The sequence below is a fragment of the Lytechinus pictus genome, chromosome 12 (assembly GCF_037042905.1).
Source record: "Lytechinus pictus isolate F3 Inbred chromosome 12, Lp3.0, whole genome shotgun sequence".
In the NCBI taxonomy this organism is placed as follows: Eukaryota; Metazoa; Echinodermata; class Echinoidea; order Temnopleuroida; family Toxopneustidae; genus Lytechinus; species Lytechinus pictus.
In genome coordinates, this window is record NC_087256.1 from 25,037,948 (window position 1) to 25,056,456 (window position 18,509).

At 37.2% G+C, this 18,509-nt stretch overlaps 1 protein-coding gene across 1 annotated transcript; it reads right to left on the bottom strand.

Annotated features, from left to right (window-relative positions):
* Window positions 1–537: 537 nt before the first annotated feature.
* On the bottom strand, window positions 538–13,013 carry LOC129272312 (uncharacterized). Its single transcript, XM_054909463.2, has 2 exons — window positions 11,282–13,013; window positions 538–4,453 (listed from the first exon to the last, which is right to left on the bottom strand). The coding sequence occupies exons 1-2, from the start codon at window positions 12,705–12,707 to the stop codon at window positions 3,522–3,524; spliced, it is 2,358 nt and encodes a 785-aa protein (XP_054765438.2). The 5' UTR covers window positions 12,708–13,013; the 3' UTR covers window positions 538–3,521.
* Between the last annotated feature and the right edge of the window lie 5,496 nt (window positions 13,014–18,509).

The window sequence follows — 18,509 nt, forward strand, 5'->3', positions numbered from 1 at the left end:
TCAAATGAATTTTTATCTATTTGGGGTATAAGCCTCATTGGTGTGGCTACCACATTGCCATTCATTTTTATCATAAGTGTCTTATTAGTACGGATTGTAATGCAAGTCGATACTGGAAATGACATGTCAGGCAGCCTCAAAGTATATCATTTTGAAATTCACAGTATTCAAACTGTTCTTGCCGAGTTTATATTACACTTTTAATATTAATTTCAAAAGTACAATGAATTTTGCGAAATTTTGTTGAACACTGTCCTAGAGCAAATGCGGTTATTAGAAATCGTCTGAATTAGTGTATCATGTCGACTCCATGGAATTACCAAGGTTCAACAGGGGCCTATATGTCATAAAGACTTCCAACTAATGTAACTTTGGCATTACAACAACTACCATGGTAACGGGGCTCATCAGCCAATCACAATCACAGGTTGCCATGTTTGTTACAATAATGACAAAGTTTAGTTGTAAGTCATTTTTTGAACTGGCACCAAATCTTTATCTGCACATTCAAATGAATAAGGAGAATATACATCACTGTTATTTTTTTGTCTATTGTTTATTTGTACAAAACCTTGCAGAATGGGTTTTGCCTGTCACAAAATAAATAGATATACTTGTATTTCTGAAAATATAAAGCATATCATCTGTATTTGCATAATAATTTATAAAATGTTATACAGCTCAACTTGGCTGTCTTCTAGCAATACTCTTTGAGTACAAATAAGAAACTTCTTGCAATCATTATGCAATCAAATTGACTGAAAACAGTTACATTCTTGCAAGCATTTCTGAAATCAATTAAACATGCAATAATTTCTGAAATAATCATGAAAATGACATTCATGCTATCATTTCTAAAATCAAATCAGAATGAAAACTTTCATTCATGCGGTACTTTCTGAAATACTGAAAGATTTTTGGTTTCATTTCTATAACATATTGTCATGCTGTATCTTTTGAGAGTTCAGGAAATACAAGATTTAAATTCAGAAGTTATTTGAACATTGAAGCCTTGTTGAGACATGACAGCAACATTTTTTTTTTATTGTTGAGACATATTAGCCCGAATTCACAAAGGTGGTTTGGAAAACCCACGTTTGAGTCCATGGCTTTTGCAGATTTCCTGTATAAATTACGCTTATTTACTGCGAATATTGAAAAATGTCCAATGTTGATGCGGGCTTTTGTCACTGTGCGCGGAATTGACACCTGTTGCCGTGGTTATCCACACTATTTTATTCATGAGTCCACTGTTTTGAATTAATGAGTCCACTCTTCAAACAGTGGACTCATGAATGAAATAGCGTACTTAACCATGGCAACAGGCATCAATTTGGCGCACTGACAAAAGCTGCATCAGCATTGGACATTTTTAATGTACACGGTAAATAAACGTAATTTATACAGGAAATCTGCATAAACCATGGGTTCAACCGAGAATTAAAAAACCACCTTTTCGGGCCAATATGACCAAAGTCTGATGTTTGCTGCTGAGTTTCTTAGGCTATTCATCCAACGGTATGCACTATGCAGGCAAAGTCATTACATTTTTGTGCCACCTTTCCTATGAACTTGATTTGCACAGATGCAGGAAAATGTCTCATGCGTCTGCGATATTTTTACACACCTCATTTCTGTTGATTACTTGCACACCAAACATGTCGCTGAGCTTATGTTACACCATTGGCCTGTTTTACAAAGAGTTGCAATAGATTTATAATATCAAACTGAAAATGAAATTGAACTCAAATTGTGTACATAAGATAAAGGAAATTATACCAATCTCAATTTGAGTTTGATTTAAATCCATCGCAGCTTTTTGTAAAACAGGTTTCAGGTTTGAACAACTTGTTATTAAAAAGGAAAAGTATATCTGTTGAGTAATGCTCAAAGTAGAAAATTCACAACATATTTCATGAAATCAGCTGCATTGTATATATAAATGATATAGAGAATTAAATATCATTTGAATTTCAAAGAGTAATTTCATTTATAAAGATATTTAGTACATATACCAATTCGAAAGTAATTTCCGATCCATTCTGTGATCATGTATTGTAGGCCTACCATTAAGTTGGTTTGTTGTTATTGTTTTATGAAGATGAATTGTAGATTGATACCCTTTTCTGTGATACTTTCTTATTAATTCATTTGGTTTCAAAGTTTTGTAATGAAACCATGAACTGAAATATTGATAAATAATCTAAACCATGAGCAAGAAATATATACTATTGATGCAAGTGTGCCCAGTAATGACAAATTCAGTGAGTATTTTACATTTCAAAGAAATGTAGTCATATTATACATAAATGCATGTATAATGCATAATCATAAAAGAATTATACAGGTCATTTTTCATGCATAATATGGAGGTCTCAAAATAAACATTGATTTACTCAATAGATGCTTATACATGAAGGAATAATTATCATAACAGTAAAGATTACTTGCCATACAGTTCAGATTCATTTAGATGATTTTGATTTTCAATGAGTGATGTTTGAAATTTTACTATCAACTCATCTTTTTGTTTATGAGTAAATTATTGATTACTGTTCTATTTCAGTGTTTTTAATCTATAAAATATTGTATTTTTTATGGTTATATGACTAATTTAATGAGTAGTGTGTCAATATCAGAGATTTTCCATGGACTATATGTCATATTAAAACCTCCAAAGCAATATATCATTGTGTCAAGTGTCACAGCTTGATGTTCGTAGTAAAAATAATATCATAATGGGGGCATGGTGGCTCAGTGTATATTGGTAAACACCAGATAAGTGTTGAAACAACACTGGTTTGGCGTTAGGCTGACACCAGATGTAGGCATTAAAGCAACACCAATAGTGTTAAAACAATATCAATTTGATTCTAAACTGGTGTTGTTTCAGCACTTCCTTGGTATTTACAGATATAGATACCAGGCTGGTGTTAAATGAACACCCGCATTTTTTGCAGTGCAATGACTTACAGAAATGAGACCCTCTGCCATCTAACTAGACTCTGTGCATATTAGAATGGAAAAGGGTAGTTATCGTATGCATGGTCAGAAAACCACCAGCTAATAAAGTGGTTACCCTGGGTGAATATGCCATTAATGTGAAGAATTAAATTGTAACTCATTTAAATTCAATTCTGATACTAGAGCAATATAAATATAGATATGTTTGGTACTTTTTACAACAGTATCTAGAAATAGAATGTAGTAAATAAATACTCAAGCATTTTTACTGATGAACACGTAAAACTCTTAATTTACATGCAGGTGCCATTTTCCTTTGTTCAACATAACCTTCTGATCTCTCTTGCAATGGTTCAGTTGAAGAGCTTATACTTCTCATAGAGGTCATTTCATAAAATGATAGTTCTGGTTTATATCCTCGAACAATAGTTGGTAGATTCTGCATGTCATCATGCTTATGTCGCCTTCCTCTCTGTCTAGGGTGCATACAGCCATTGTTCGAAGGTACTGTAGATGAATTGACACCTTCAGTACTTTGACTGTTCTGGTCAAGGTTCTTACACAACCGTTGTTAGATTCTGCATGCCATGTTTATGCCGCCTTCTTGGTCTTGAGCGCGATCTTCCATTGTCTGAAGGCACTGGAGAAGATTCACCACCTTCAGTAGTTCCCCTGTTGGACAGTCCCGAGTTGTCCATGATCCGTGGAGTCAACTTCCCAGACCTGTCACTTCCTCGTAAGAGAAGGATCTTGTTGCCATCAAAGTCTGTAGTCTGCCATCTCTTCTCACTGATCGGACTGCAGACGTTTGGCAGAAGAGGAACTAAACTTCCCATATCACCAATCTTGAACTGCAGGATGACGTCCTCCATGGGTTGAGGTGTGTACCCAGACGGCAACCTCTTCAGGGATAATTGTATCTCAAGATTTCTTGTTGGATCGGAGTAGATGTTAAAGAAGCAGAAATCCTCTTTTTGGTACTGGACACCATGTCCAAGTATAGTGGCATAGAGTTGGATGGAGTTAAACCAGTGCTCATCCGATACAAAGAGTTGAAAGCGTAGTCTGTCCAATCCGCAGTGGACCTGACGAACGGCCCAAAGTGGCATGTTGTTGGCATGAGCATAGTAGTCCTGATTGTTTGTTGGGTAGGGTACCGCACTGGGTCCTAACTCTGACCGATGATGCAGGGCCCAGGGTTCTTTCCTTAAGAACCCTTGAGCATCCTCCAGTCGATCCGCTCCCAGTTCCTCCTGGATGAAGACCACGATGGCTAGAGCAGGAATCTTGGTGTGATCATCATCGTCGGGTTCGGGTGGATGAACGCTGATGCTCCGTTCGGCGTAGTTGAAGATGGCGAACTGAGGCACTACGGCTGATGTGATTGGTCGGAGGAAGTTCCGAAGTTTGTCTGCTTGGCCTGGGTCTGTGATGAAATGGACTGTGATGTGGTATGGATCGTGTGATGTAGTTGCATTCCACTGGCTCTCTGGATAGAAGAAAAAATGAGAAGGAATCCAATGAATACAGAATAAAAATGTTGTACTGACTGTTTGGACTCACAGAACATCTCAAGCAAACTTTATTTCATAATTAAATTACTAAAACGGTGGAACAAAGAGAGAAAAATAGACATCTAAACTTAAGAAGCTGAAATTATTTTGTTATCACTATTGTCTGGGTATAGGCAATATTTTATTTGAATTTGTTTGTCATCAGTCTGAAATGAATGACATATTGTCTCCCTAAAATGAGAAAAGCAAAGACCCCCCAATGAAAATAAACAAATGAAGGAGACATGGCGTTCTATGGGTGCACCATTACATTTTCAAATTTTACAGGGTGCGCCTGCACCTTACGCCCCACCCCCCCCCCCCCCCCACCCACCCACTGGATCCGCGCCTGGATGGGGTTACGGTTGTCTGGTTTAATGTCTTTTAACGATTTCAATGGATCTAATTGCTATAGAAAAAATTGGCAAATGAAATCATTTTAAAAGTGGAATGATGTGAATTTCAAGACAAGATGGCGCAGATAGGTTTACAAGAGAGTGGAGGAAGAAGGAGAAGGCGGAGGAGGATAAGGAGTAGAATGAAGAGGAGTTAAAAGGAGGGGAAAAGAAACGAATGAGAAGACGATAATAGAACAATTAGATGGAAAAGAATCAAAAGAAGAAGGACTTGAAAGGGGGAAGATGGAGGATTATAAGAATAAATAAAAGAAGAACCTAACAAGGAAAATAAAAATAAGAATAAGAGGGTGGAGAGGAGAAGGAAAAGATCATACTAAAGAGAAGGAAGGAGGAGAGAGAGGAGAAAATATGATGATGAATACGTCAAGTTAAACAAATAGAAGAGGAAGCAATGAGATGAAGGGAAGAAAATGAAGAGGAGCTAGGAAGATTTTTTTTTTAAAGAAACGGTCCCTAAATAAGCCAACACTTAATATAATCGTTTGAACGATCGAGTCGGTTCAATCCATTCGTATTGACTGGACAATACGATTAAATTAAAAACTGCTGAGAATTCACGGTTTTATATCACGGCCTTGGCGTGTTACCATTACATAACACCATCGATTACTCCGACAATAATGGCTGGCGATAAATCGTTTGTTTCACTCATTCTTTTTTAACTATTTAATCCATAGTTGTTCAGATCGATGTTTACGACTCTCGTCGATAACAGATGAAGGAACAACAAATGTCAGAAATATATTGATCGTATTGGTAACAACTGACTCTTTTTTGAGCTGTTAATGGACTAGTCCAGTCAATATAGGGTTTGACCCACCACTAATTGCAACACGAGATATTCCACTGCAATGCTTTCAAGGAAGGTCCCCTAAACAACATACTAAAAGTCCCAAGAAATCCAAGCAGTGGAAATTTATGAAATTTGCATATTATGCAAATTAGCCATAAAAAGTTAGAAAAATAAGGAAAATAGCCCAAAGATTACAAATTGAGTGTCCAAAACAATTCAATTTGAGCGAGAATTCATGATAAATAACTGTATTCAATGCTTTTTGTCAAACGTGCAAAAAAATCTACCTCATTTGCATAATATGCAAATAAGCATCCTTATATGGAAAAATGTAAAGGTATTGTGATTTTTCTCTCATTATCTGCTTTAAAATTTCATTAATGTTGGAATTTACATGCTGCTATCACTAAGGACGTTGAATACATTTGTATTTAGCTTAGTGTCTGTAGTGTAATTTGCATATTATGCAAATAAAAGTATCTAACATGTTATAAATATTCAAGAAAACACTCTGGTGATACATCCCTCAAAAATTGCAAGTATTTTATCTATTGATATTGAAATATGGCAATACCTTACAGGAAGGTTTCCTAAACACCATATTAAAAGTCCTTAAATATACAATCATATAGGAAAATCACAAAATTTGCATTTTATGCAAATTAGCCATAATAAATTACAAATAAGGAAAATAATCAAAATATTGGAAATCAAGTGCAGAAATCAATACTAATTGAACTGAAGCCCATGATAAGTTTTACAAATTTATTTATTTTTTAAATAAAAAATCGTAAATAAATCTACCTCATTTGCATATATGAGCATCTTTATATGGAAAAAAATCCAGAAATTTTGATTTTTCTCACAAAAACAGTTATGAAAACATTTCAGTCTGGATCAATATGATGTGATCACTAAGAATGGCAAATACATTAATAATCAGCTTAATATCCGAAGTGTAATTTACATATTATGCAAATAAGCATCCGACATTTTATAAATATTCAAGGAACACATAAGTGATACTTTCCTCTAAAATTCCATATAGATTATGTGTATTAACCATGATGACCTTCCCTACACTTCTTGCTTGGTTGATGTTGACTTTTGTCATGAGCAGTTACCCCACTCATATTGTACAATGATGAGTCCATTCTACATAGATCCCACTGCTTGAATGCTTCATTATTTCCATCCAAGTCTTGCTCTCTTCTTGACTTTGTAGAGACTTTGCGTTTCTTGCGAGTATAGTCCACGCTAGCAACTCCTGGATTGCCAAGTGATCAGCACAAGATGTCACACCCGTACAAATAAAAGCCCATTAGCTTCGAATATTTGGTCTTTGTAGCCATGGACCTATTGTAATAGGTCCATGTTGTAGCACACCATTAGCTTATCAACTTGGGGTCCTTGTATTTAAAGCGTTTAACGATAAATCTCCACCCTATACATCTCAGAGCTCTTATCTCAGCATAGACCAACACGCAGTCTCAGATCAGCAGCTCAAGCATTGCTGAGGGAATCTCTCAGCCACACAACCTGGGGTGACAGAGCCTTCTACATCTCTGGACCTAAGTTGTGGAATAGCCTTCCCCAATTTATCAGGAGAGCAGAGACCCAATCAACTTTTGAGTCTTACCTGAAGACCTTTCTGTTCCCCACTCCAACATTATCCCAATACAAGAATAACTCACTTGTAGCATTACTAGGACAGTACTTGAACTGAATGATGATCCTAAGCACTGTTTGAAGACATTGAAATTTGTGAGATATTTCCTATTTTTGAGCAAGCGCCATGAGCGCCCGGCTGTGGCGGATACCGGCGTTTACAAGAACCCATCATCATCATCACTTGTCTTGGTGGTGAATATGAGTACTTGCTTTGATCACAAGATCTCTGGGCATGCTTAATAAGAGTAACAATGGGCATTTGCCTATACGAGCGACATGAAAGCCATAAATTCATGATGAAGGCCTAAAGTGCATTATAGGCATCTTTCTCAGATACAGGAATCGAGATTAGACGTTCTTGCTGAATCCAGTTGCTGCTTCATGATGAAGCATCCATGTTCTGTTCTTTCCTCTTTGATAAATCTCCTATGGCATCCATCTCCAAATATCAAAGCTATAGTTTCTAAGTAAGTCCTGATATTTATGATAAACAGAAATTCCTCAGTGAGACAATGAACAAACCAGATGGAGGACTAAGCCAGATTATTGCCTTTCCAACAAGAGGACACAACATAATGGAACATCCTTAACATCACCATCAAATACCATCCAACATTGATTAGACAGTGTGTACCACTTCCAGGATTTATTTGCCACAATGTGCTACTCATGGGTATACTGTGAGGTTATCCAGAGGAATAAACATTTTATGGTACGACTAAGGATGTTCTTCTGGAGGAATGCTGACTTTAATCACGTTAATAGTGTCATGCAGATGTACTTTGTACAGTCATACAACTCTCTGTACTGAAATCCGATAAGTCGAGCATAGGAGACTGTATGCCAATCAAGAGGACTTTAACAAGAACACACCGTCAACCATGTCTTCTTCCGACACAAGTTGCCTCAATGAAACAATGGACATAAGTTGTGTCGGAAGATGTCAAGAGTTTTAGAGAAAGGCTAGGAAGGCTTGCACATTTTAGAGCTCCAAAAGCATCAGTAAGGTAAAGCTCAGAATTGCTACAATGCATTAAAGAGGACCATAAGAGGGTTTGTAGACAAGCCTATAATACATAATTTGTTGACCGGGTTGACAATGATCCAGGCTGTAACAATTAGCATGTTGGGAGCCCTTAATATCAATAGCTATGACTACATTGGAATATCATTATTAAAGGAAGGCAAAGATTTTTAGTCTTAGTATTCACCACTGATCATGATGATGATGACGCTGAAGTCCTGGGACCCAGTCCTGACCCAAATATGGCCAGATAACATATTGTTTAGTCAAGCAGGTGTAGCCAGACTACTGAAGAAATTGTTAAAGAAAACAACCTGCATGAAGCTACTAGGCCAGACGGAATCTCTGCTGCACTTCTTAATGAGACTACTCATCAGACCTTACCTGCCATAAGTTTGCTTTTCCTGGCCTCCTTTTATCATGTTTATGCGGTGAAATTTCAAGAAAGTCTAAGTCGTTCCCAACCATATATGAAAGGGTTGTCAACTCTAACAAACTACGCACCAATTCAAACACTGTGCTTTGTTCTTGCCAATCCCATCATCTTGTCAGACTAACGCTTAGGAAGCAAAGAATATATTTCCAGTATTTTTCCTTGAATATAAATCATATTAGGATAGATTTGAATGCTTAGTGATAGCAGCATATTAATTTGAAAAACTGAAATGTTTTCACTGCAGTCAATGTGATAAAAATCAAAATTTCTTGACATTTTCCATATAAGGTTACTTATTTGCATAATATGCAAATGAGGCAGATTAGCTAGCTTTCTTAAATAAAGACATTGCACTTATTTATTCATCATGAACTTTTGTTCAAAATTACTTGCTGTGGACATTTAATTTAAGTAATCTTTGGAATAATTTCCTCATTTTCTATTTTTTTTTAAATGGCTAATTTGCATAATATGCAAATTAATTTTCAGGCATTGTGATGAATTATCATGCTTAGTGATATAGTAGCATATTAATGTCAACATTAAATAAATGTTTTCAAGCAGTCTATATGAGAAAAATCACAATATTTTGACATTTTTTCCATATAAGGATGCTTATTTGCATAATATGTAAATGAGGTAGAATTTTTTGCACTTTTGATTAAAAACATTGAATTCAGTTATTTATCATGAATTTCCATTCAAATTAAATTGTTTTGGACATTTGATTTGTAATCTTTGGACTATTTCCCTTCTTTTTCTAATTTTTCATGGCTAATTTGCATAATATGCAAATTTCATAAATTTCCACTACTTGGATTTCTTGGGACTTTTAGTATGTTGTTACGGGGACCTTCCTTGAAAGCATTTCAGTGGAATATCTCGTGTTGCAATTAGTGGTGGGTTACCCCCCTATTCTGGCTAGATTGACTGGACTAGACTGGGAGATAGATGCGATGACCATCGATTCGCTATAGCCTAAAACCTTGACACCTTTTTTCCTTTTGCCCCTTCCACTTCATAAAATGTAAGAAACAGAATATATTTTGGACGTCGCAAACTAAATTTTCATAGAGGATAGTTTTACCGCTGTAACACACTGACTATTCGAGTTTGATCAAGACGGTGGCAGTTTTGTTTCGATTTCCAATGTTGATTTGAGTCTGAGATGAGAGACTACTACCCGCATCCCAATCGCAACAATTGTCTTTTGAGAAAATGATGGAGGCGTTAGTAATATCTGTTATCGGCCGTCCACACAATCGACTTCTTTGGCGAGACTCGATCTATGTTCTGACAATAGTCCGTTTGAAAGTTTAGATAATACAGAATGGAAAGTTTGGTACATAATTATAGGGTTCTAACGTTCCCTTTATATAAATTACACGCCAGTATATTTTTACAACCAAAAGCAAATCGTACTAGGTTATAAATTTTAAACTAAGCACACCCGATCTGAATCTAGATCTATCGGGGAATAATTATGCATCATTGGGGGATTCTACTCAAATATGAATTAACTCACGTTATAGTACCTTATCAATATTATTGCAGAGAGTTTGCACTGAATTGAGTAAAAGGTCATGCACAATTTATATGATCTATTAAGTAAGAACGGAGTATGATCAACATTTGAAAAGAAACTTAGTAAATCCCAGCTTGAATTTAGATTCGCTCCTCTTTTTGTCCAATCTAAATGTATATATACCAACTTATTGCTCCACTTTCTACCAACTTGTCAAAATATTATATGTGCATACAGTGTAGATAAAATACCATTCGGAGTTTTCCTTAAAAAATACATGCCTAAACCATGTTAAAACTTGCCCCAAATTCTTATCTACTTTCAGAAAACTATTGTTTAGTACCTCCATATTGAGATTAAGTTGATTCAAACGAAAGAATTGAAATGAAAGAAACCGAAAGTGAGGATGTTATCGAAATCAGGTGAAAATTGCATATTGAAGTTCCCCTATCTCAGTAAATGGCCGTTTTTGGTGATCATTATTTCGTCACCTCATCCTCGGTGGAGAAGGAGAGAATAACTTTTATTTATATTTATTTATTTGTTTATTTTTCTATTTACTTATTTATCTAGTTATTTATTTATTTATTTACTTATTCATTATTTATTTATTTGTTTATTATTCATTCCTTCATTTATCTATTTGTTTATTTATTTATTTATTCGCTTATTAATTAATTAATTAATTTACGAATTTACTTCTTTATTTATTAAGTCATTCATTCAAACAAACTTATTTAGGATAACAAGATTAGTTTAAGATCTGTTTTACATTATGGTCTTGCAAAATTAGAAACATCAGTAAATATCAATACTGGATCATCTAAAAAATTAGGTATAAAAACCAATACATCATCCAAGAATGAATTCTATATTTCAAAAATTATGTATTTTACCTTGAGGAATTGTACTCTGTCTCAGTAGATCCAAGGTAGAAATTGGTTTGACATTGGGATGAGTTCCAGTACAAGCCCAGGATGACCGTCTCTTGTTTCTCCTGTAAGCTTTCAACCGCTCAGCATGTTCACTTTCAGACAACGTCGACTCGTCCTTGGCTTCTGATGCCGAAGTCGACGCCGACGGCGCGCCCTTGTCATATTCATGATCATCGCTCGCGACGTCGAGTTCGGGCGTGGTTGACGGATTGTAAACCACACTGCTTCTAGGAGAACGAGGGAGATGAAGGCTTGGTAGGATAGGAGCGATGGTCCCTTGGGATGCCCGTCGACGTCGAAGATACTTGGCTCGCTCTCGAGGAGAAGTCAGGTCCACCGACGACGACGAAGTCTCCGCCTTGTTTGCTTCATGGACGTCATTACCGACTTCATTGTTGGCTTCGATGATCGGATCTTCGGCGATTTTACTCTGTAAGGAAATCTGGTGCTGGCGGATCTCTCGGGCAAAGGCTTTGTCTTCCAGCACACTCAAACCCATGTTGCTGACGTCTGCCAAGGAGTAACGCCGTGGTCGTCGGGAATTGCCACTTAAAGAACTGCTTGAAAAGGGACACGGTGGGGTCAGGAGTCGAGGGGTGCTAGGCAGAGATGATGGAGCCTTGGCTTTAATGGGGTCTCTGGTTTCAACTTCCATCAAATTCACCACATCCCGATTGTTGTTTTTCTCTACCTTCTGATCGCCATCCTCCAGTTTTAATTTATTTAACTCACCATCAGCCGAATGATCCTTCTTTACTCTCATTTCATTGGTTATATTATCCAGCGAATGTCTTCTTTCTTTCAAGTCACTTTGTTGATTCTCTGCTATCCTTTCGTCACCAGGTCCGACCCCGTCTAATGAAGCAACATCATTGGTTGCATTTTCATTACTCTTAGGATGTTCAGCAGTTTGTTCGGGCTCATATTCTGATGTGGACTTGTCTTCAACAGTTTCTTTGTCTATCACCACCGTAGGGACCACCAGCTCCTCGTCATGTTGCTTTGCGAAAATGTCCTCAGCTATTACCGGAATGGCGGGTTTATAACCAGACCTCGGTTTCACCCACGATGGCAAGTATTGGCTCGGAATCCAGGTGTTTACAAGATTACAGTTAGGATCCTCTAAATCATTTTCATTTAGGAGATCATCCTTAAGATCTTTATCAACATTGACAATGCCAGTTATATAGTCTGATGGTTTTCCATGATCGGGCGGTCCTATCTCAAAGTCATTTTTATCGTTGTTCGTAGAGTCGGAACCATTATTAGTTAATCCCGCATTGTATCCTGCAAAGATTTTGATGGCCTCATCAAGCGTAGGGGCAACGTCAGCACGATGATCAACATCTAATGAAGTGATGTCTTTTGTTTCAGTAGAGTCAGCCATTTTGCGCCATTAATTGATATGCGTAGTTACGATTAAATTTGTGAAATGATGTTGCTTCACTACCAAACGCTGCTATATATTCCGAATAATGCTCAGCATCGCACCTCTCACATTCTACCACTTTTAATCAAATCTCTTTGACACCGAAGCCCAGTGTTCGTGTCACTTAATTTCAGATGTCACGATGCCATTCAGACAATGCCACTGATCACCTAAACATATCTTGACACGATGAAAGATCGAGAGAATAAGATGATGAAAACTTACAAACCCCGACCGCCAACCTGAATAGGCGCTCTCCTGAGTGAGAATCCTTTGAATAGCGCTTGGTGGCGGAGTTCGGCCCATTGATTTTTACAACCCGGATAAGACGCTTTTAAGAGCCTTTGACACGGTGGACAATTCTGATAGATGGAAGCTTGGAAGGAATGAACAATGAGATGGGTATCGCAGTGGCCTTTACCGAGTCGAATTACTTTCATTTCAACAACTAAATTGAGCACCGTTCTTTTGAAAGAAGAAGTCTGAAACCAGTTTGGCGACGATTGGTGTTATCAGCGCTGGTTTATGAGTCCCGCCTGACTAGTTTTCTTACCATGATTACAAAGTAGAAAACATCATCTCAAACAAAAGTTACCAATCTTAACAAAATGCAAGCAATTCGAACAAATCCCACCGATCGGAACAAATGCAACAAATTTGGACAAATGATGCGATTTTGGTACCAGTGATTTTGTTATCAAAAGACACCACGGTCGATAACAATGATATTCTTGGATTTAAATTGGGTTCAATTAAAAAATGGTAAAGTTTTGAATCCCCTTTGCCACAATGATCTAGATTCTATAGGCCCTTTCTATGAATGGATCACTCAATACTTAAAAATGGTATGCTAGATAGAGATGGCTTGGTATTTTATTTACATATCTGAATCTGATCCTAACATATGTAATCGAAGTAACTTCAGATTTGTCTAGAAATAAGATGATGATGATGATGGTGGTGGGATCTTATACCGTATAACGCCAGCATCTGCCTCTGCTGGGCGCCTGTGGCGCTTGCTAAAAAAAGGGAAATGTCTTCCAAATTTCATTGTCTTCAAACATGACAAAAATCATCATTCAGTTCAAATACTGTCCTAGTAGTCCTACGATTGGAGTGGGACCAGTAAGGTTTTTTTATTTAATTTTTTGTTGATAAGCTCCGAATTACTCATGAATCGTGCGCAATAGGCGCAGAGGAACTCATCGCCCCAACTAATATTTTTTCTCAGATTTTCAATTTTTAGTGCTTATTTTTATTACGAACCCATAATTCTTGTCCCCGAAAAAAAAATTCTGGCATACTTGTGATCTGAATTTAGATATAGGCCTAAAAGAAGGAAACACAGGGGCGGCGGAACGTATTTTTCGTGGGGGGGGGGGGCAAAGCCAAAATGAGCACTTATATGTCAAAATGGGCATTTTGGTGCAAACGGATATTTTCACCATGAGATTATAATTTTGTGTAAAGAAGTTGTGTGTTAGTAATTAAAGGGATGGTCCAGGCTGGAGATATTTATATCTCAATAAATAGAGTAAAATTCACAAAGCAAAATGCTGAATATTTCATCAAAATCGGATAACAAATAATAAAGTTATTGAATTTTAAAGATTTGCATTATTCCGGTGAAACAGTTCTAGGCATGTCTTTATGAATACTCATTAGGTAAGCTGATGATGTCATATCTCCACTTGTTCTTTTGTATTTTTAGGTTTATTCAAAAAATTTCTAGCAAGAACTAAAACAATCGGATTGAAAACTGATTAGTGCATTAGTTATTTATTGCCACAACTTATTTCATCATAATGGAGACACATCATTTACACATGTATGAAGTAATGAAACATTTATGATTTCATGTAATAACATAAGAAAAAGGAAAGTGGGGATGTGACATCATCAGCCCACCTAATGAATATTCATGACGATGTGCATATAACTGTTTTCATAAAATATTGATAAACTTTAAAATTCAATAACTTCGTTATTTGTGATCCGATTTTGATGAAACTTTCAGCATATTGCTTTGTGAATTTTTCTCTATTTATTTAGATATAAATATTTTCAGCCCGGACCATCTCTTTAAGTTGAACAAAGTTTTTTTGAATTAATTTCTGATTGATGACATATAAATTTAGGTTTAATATTTCCGCGAGCGAGCGGTTTGGAAAAAATTTCAAATCTGAAGTTGTAAAACTCGCATTTTGGTCAATTATGGCACTGATTACTGTGCCATAATTACTGTTCCATCCTTGCGAGATGTTGCGAGCGCGAACCACGAGCTCAAAACTATTGGACATTTCATGTAAAAACATGAAGAGTAAACATTCCGAGCAGGTTTTGTAATCATGAAAAAGGTGTGTATCTAACTAAAGTATAAATGAAGTGCGAGTGAGGCACTTACTGAATTCATGCCCCTCCAAGGTGTATAATATCTCTCAGAAGTACATGGTGTCCAGCACGGTCTGGAGTTCCTCCTTGCTGCTGCTGAACACGTACTTGACTTGACCTTAACTCTCCAGACACAGAACTCTCACTGATTAACCTTGACACTGACTGACTCTTAATTGGTCATCGGGGTACATATTTGGGGGTATTGCGGGCGCGCCGTGCGTAATGTTCACTCGACTCATGCACGGAGGTGAGTGCAGGGCTATTAATCGTCTATATGGCCGGTTAAACCCAGGCGACATTGTTTAATGACCCTTTATGCTACATAACTAAAGAAATAACGCGAGCGCGAAGCGCGAGCTGAAATTTTTAATATACTGACCAGAAAAGGAACGTGTTAAAGACTGCATTTAGTGACTCATGAGTAGGATACATATCTCACATATAGAACAATGTGAGTGCGAAGCGCGAGCTGAAAATTAAATTTGGTGATATTCTAACCTGAAAACTGGACATTCTAAGCATTTTTTTTGTAACCATGCAGGATCAGAATTGATGCGAGCGCGAAACAAGAGACAAAAATGTGTGATATTCAAACCTGAAAACTGGACATTCTAAGCATTTTTTTTGTAACCATGCAGGATCAGAATTGATGCGAGCGCGAAACACGAGTCAAAAATGTGTGATATTCAAACCTGAAAACTGGACATTCTAAGCATTTTTGTAAACATGAACAGGATGAGTACCTTACTAAATAATAATTGAGGCGAGCGCGAAGCGCTTGCCAATATTTTTGTGATTTTCTAACCTGAAAACTAGCATTTTTGTAACCATGAACAGGACGAGTACCTAACTAAACATTGTGATTCTCTAACCTAAATGCATTATGTTTTACTTAAAAAAGGGTATTTCATCTTGAAAAAAGGGAATTTTTTCCAATTTGAATATATATATATATTTTTTTTTTGGGGGGGAGGGGGTCGCAAGTGCCCGGTTCTGCCGCCCTATGAGGAAACATGTCTCTGAATAGTTTAATATGCGCATTGAATTTTATTTGATATAGCCTATGGCGGATTGACCTTTATTTCAATTGAACTCACTTTCAGAAATCCGCTCAATCGGACACTGCAAGAAGGTTTACCAAATAAATACGCTTCAAGGTGTAGTCAGAAGGATTATTTATGTTTCAGAAAGCCAAATTCCCTCCGTATTCTGATAGTATAAATGAAATTGATCGGAAGACCGTTGATTGAGCGTCATATTGCTGAAGCCATTGGTTTATCTAGGAACCAGGGCCCCGTTGCATAAAAGTATTATGGTAACTTTGCCATCCAATGGTAACTTTCATGGACTCCTTGATTTTGATTGGCTGTTAAGCATGACTTTTATGCAACGAGACCCTGGGCTCCGTTGCACCCAATGATAATTGCCATGGTAACAAAATCGGCCAATCAGAATCAAGGATTTCAGGGAAAAGTTACCATATTAGTAACTTTTATTATGTCACAGGGCACTAAAAATTAACCTCTGACACCGGGGGCTGCATGGCGCTGTAATAGTCCCCTGCCAATATTTGAAGTCGATGGCTTCATTATAATAATAATAAAAATATGCAACATTTATATAGCGCTTCTAAGCGCTGCATACTATTACCTCGGCTTTAGCACGGCTATCCTGATCGGACGCTCGTGCATTCAAGGAATTCCTTCTTACCGGGTACACATTTACGACACCTGGGTGGAGAGTGGCAAATGTAGATAAACGCCTTGCCAAAGGACGCGAATGCTGAGGTGGGATTTGAACCCCGGTTATGGGTTCATCTTCATCACCATCATGACCATAAACACTTGCTATATATATATATTATTTTTCCTCTCTCTCACCGCCTTTTTTTTTTCTTTTATTATATTTTTTTACATATCCTCTTTTGACATTCTTCTGAATGTGGCGCGTCGGGGGCACATGCCCCCCCCCCGTACACCACTACACAGGTGAAGTCGTAAAGATCCTGCGGTTTCCAAATTTGAAGTCCCGATATAACGGTGTCATTAATGACAAGGTTTATTATAAAATCAATAACACGTCGAAGTTCTCTTTCTTTCAAAGATTCGTTTTTAATTAATTGTGTAGAACACTGAACAATATGATGATTCCCCGCCATGCTTTTGTTTCCTTACGACGGTTTTTAGGTGAACGAACTTTAAGACCCTGCCACTACTGTAATTAACAGTCTCTCCTGCAGGGCGGCAGGGGCGGATCCAGGATTTTCAAAGGGAGGGGGGGGGGGCAAATTTTCTCGGGGATAATTGAAAAGCAAAAAAAAAAAGTTGGAGGTCAATTCGTCCACGGAAAATTGACAAGCAAAAAAAAATGTGTGTATGAACGACGTTTAAAAAATATATATGCTGTGACTCAAAAGGGGGGCAGGTATATAAGAACGGCATATTTACATTAAAAATCTTTATTATGACTCTCAAAGGGGTGGGGACGGGCCGGCCCCCATGGATCCGCCAGTGCAGGACGACACTAAGGTATTTTAATGGGGGGGGGGGGGCAAGAGTAAAGGTGACGTCAACTTTTTTTTCAATTAAATAACAGGGGTATAATACGACCGAGTATCCAATGTCAAACCATCTGATACTGCAAGGAATTTAGGAGTTTATTTTGATACAAACCTTAATATGGAAACCCAGGTCACGAATGTATGCAAATCAACATATTATCTCCTCTATAACCTTCGGCGCATTCGCAAATACTTTGATCAAGAAAGTATCAAACTGGTGGCGCATGCTCTGATTACAAGTAAGCTTGATTACTGTAATGGTTTGTTGTTTGGAATGCCTGATAGTCTCATTTCTAAGCTACAAAGAGTCCAAAATTCATGTGCAAGACTTATCTACCGTGTCCCAAAGTTCAGTTCCACTACACCTCTTCTGAGAGAACTCCACTGGTTGCCTGTACGTCAAAGAATTTCATTCAAAATTCTGTTAATTGTATATAAATCATTAATCGGTCAAGCCCCACATTACATTACAGAATTACTCAAACTTAAAACCCAATCACACAGTCGAAGCCTGCGAAGTTCCACAGATAAATTATTGTTTCAGATCCCATTTCACAAAACAAAAGTCACACTTGGTGATCGTGCATTTGCACTTGCTGCCCCCAAACAATGGAATAGCCTGCCAATTGATATAAGAAGCTCTCCATCCTTGGCTCTCTTCAAATCAAAATTAAAAACATATCTCTTTAGTTAAGAAATTATGCTGTGTAGACATAAGTAAAAAGAGCTCTGAACAAGCGCAGCTGAATATATCCATATAAAAGCTGCGCTATATAAATTAATGCTTATTATTTATTATTCTTTCC

What these genes read in the sequence shown, in the direction of transcription:
- LOC129272312 (XM_054909463.2), bottom strand. Translation starts at nt 12,707, where the DNA reads ATGGCTGACTCTACTGAAACAAAAGACATCACTTCATTAGATGTTGAT. An exon ending in ACAGAGTACAATTCCTCAAG is followed by an intron (nt 4,454 to 11,281) that starts GTAAAATACATA and finishes TCTTCTATCCAG; the next exon opens with AGAGCCAGTGGAATGCAACT.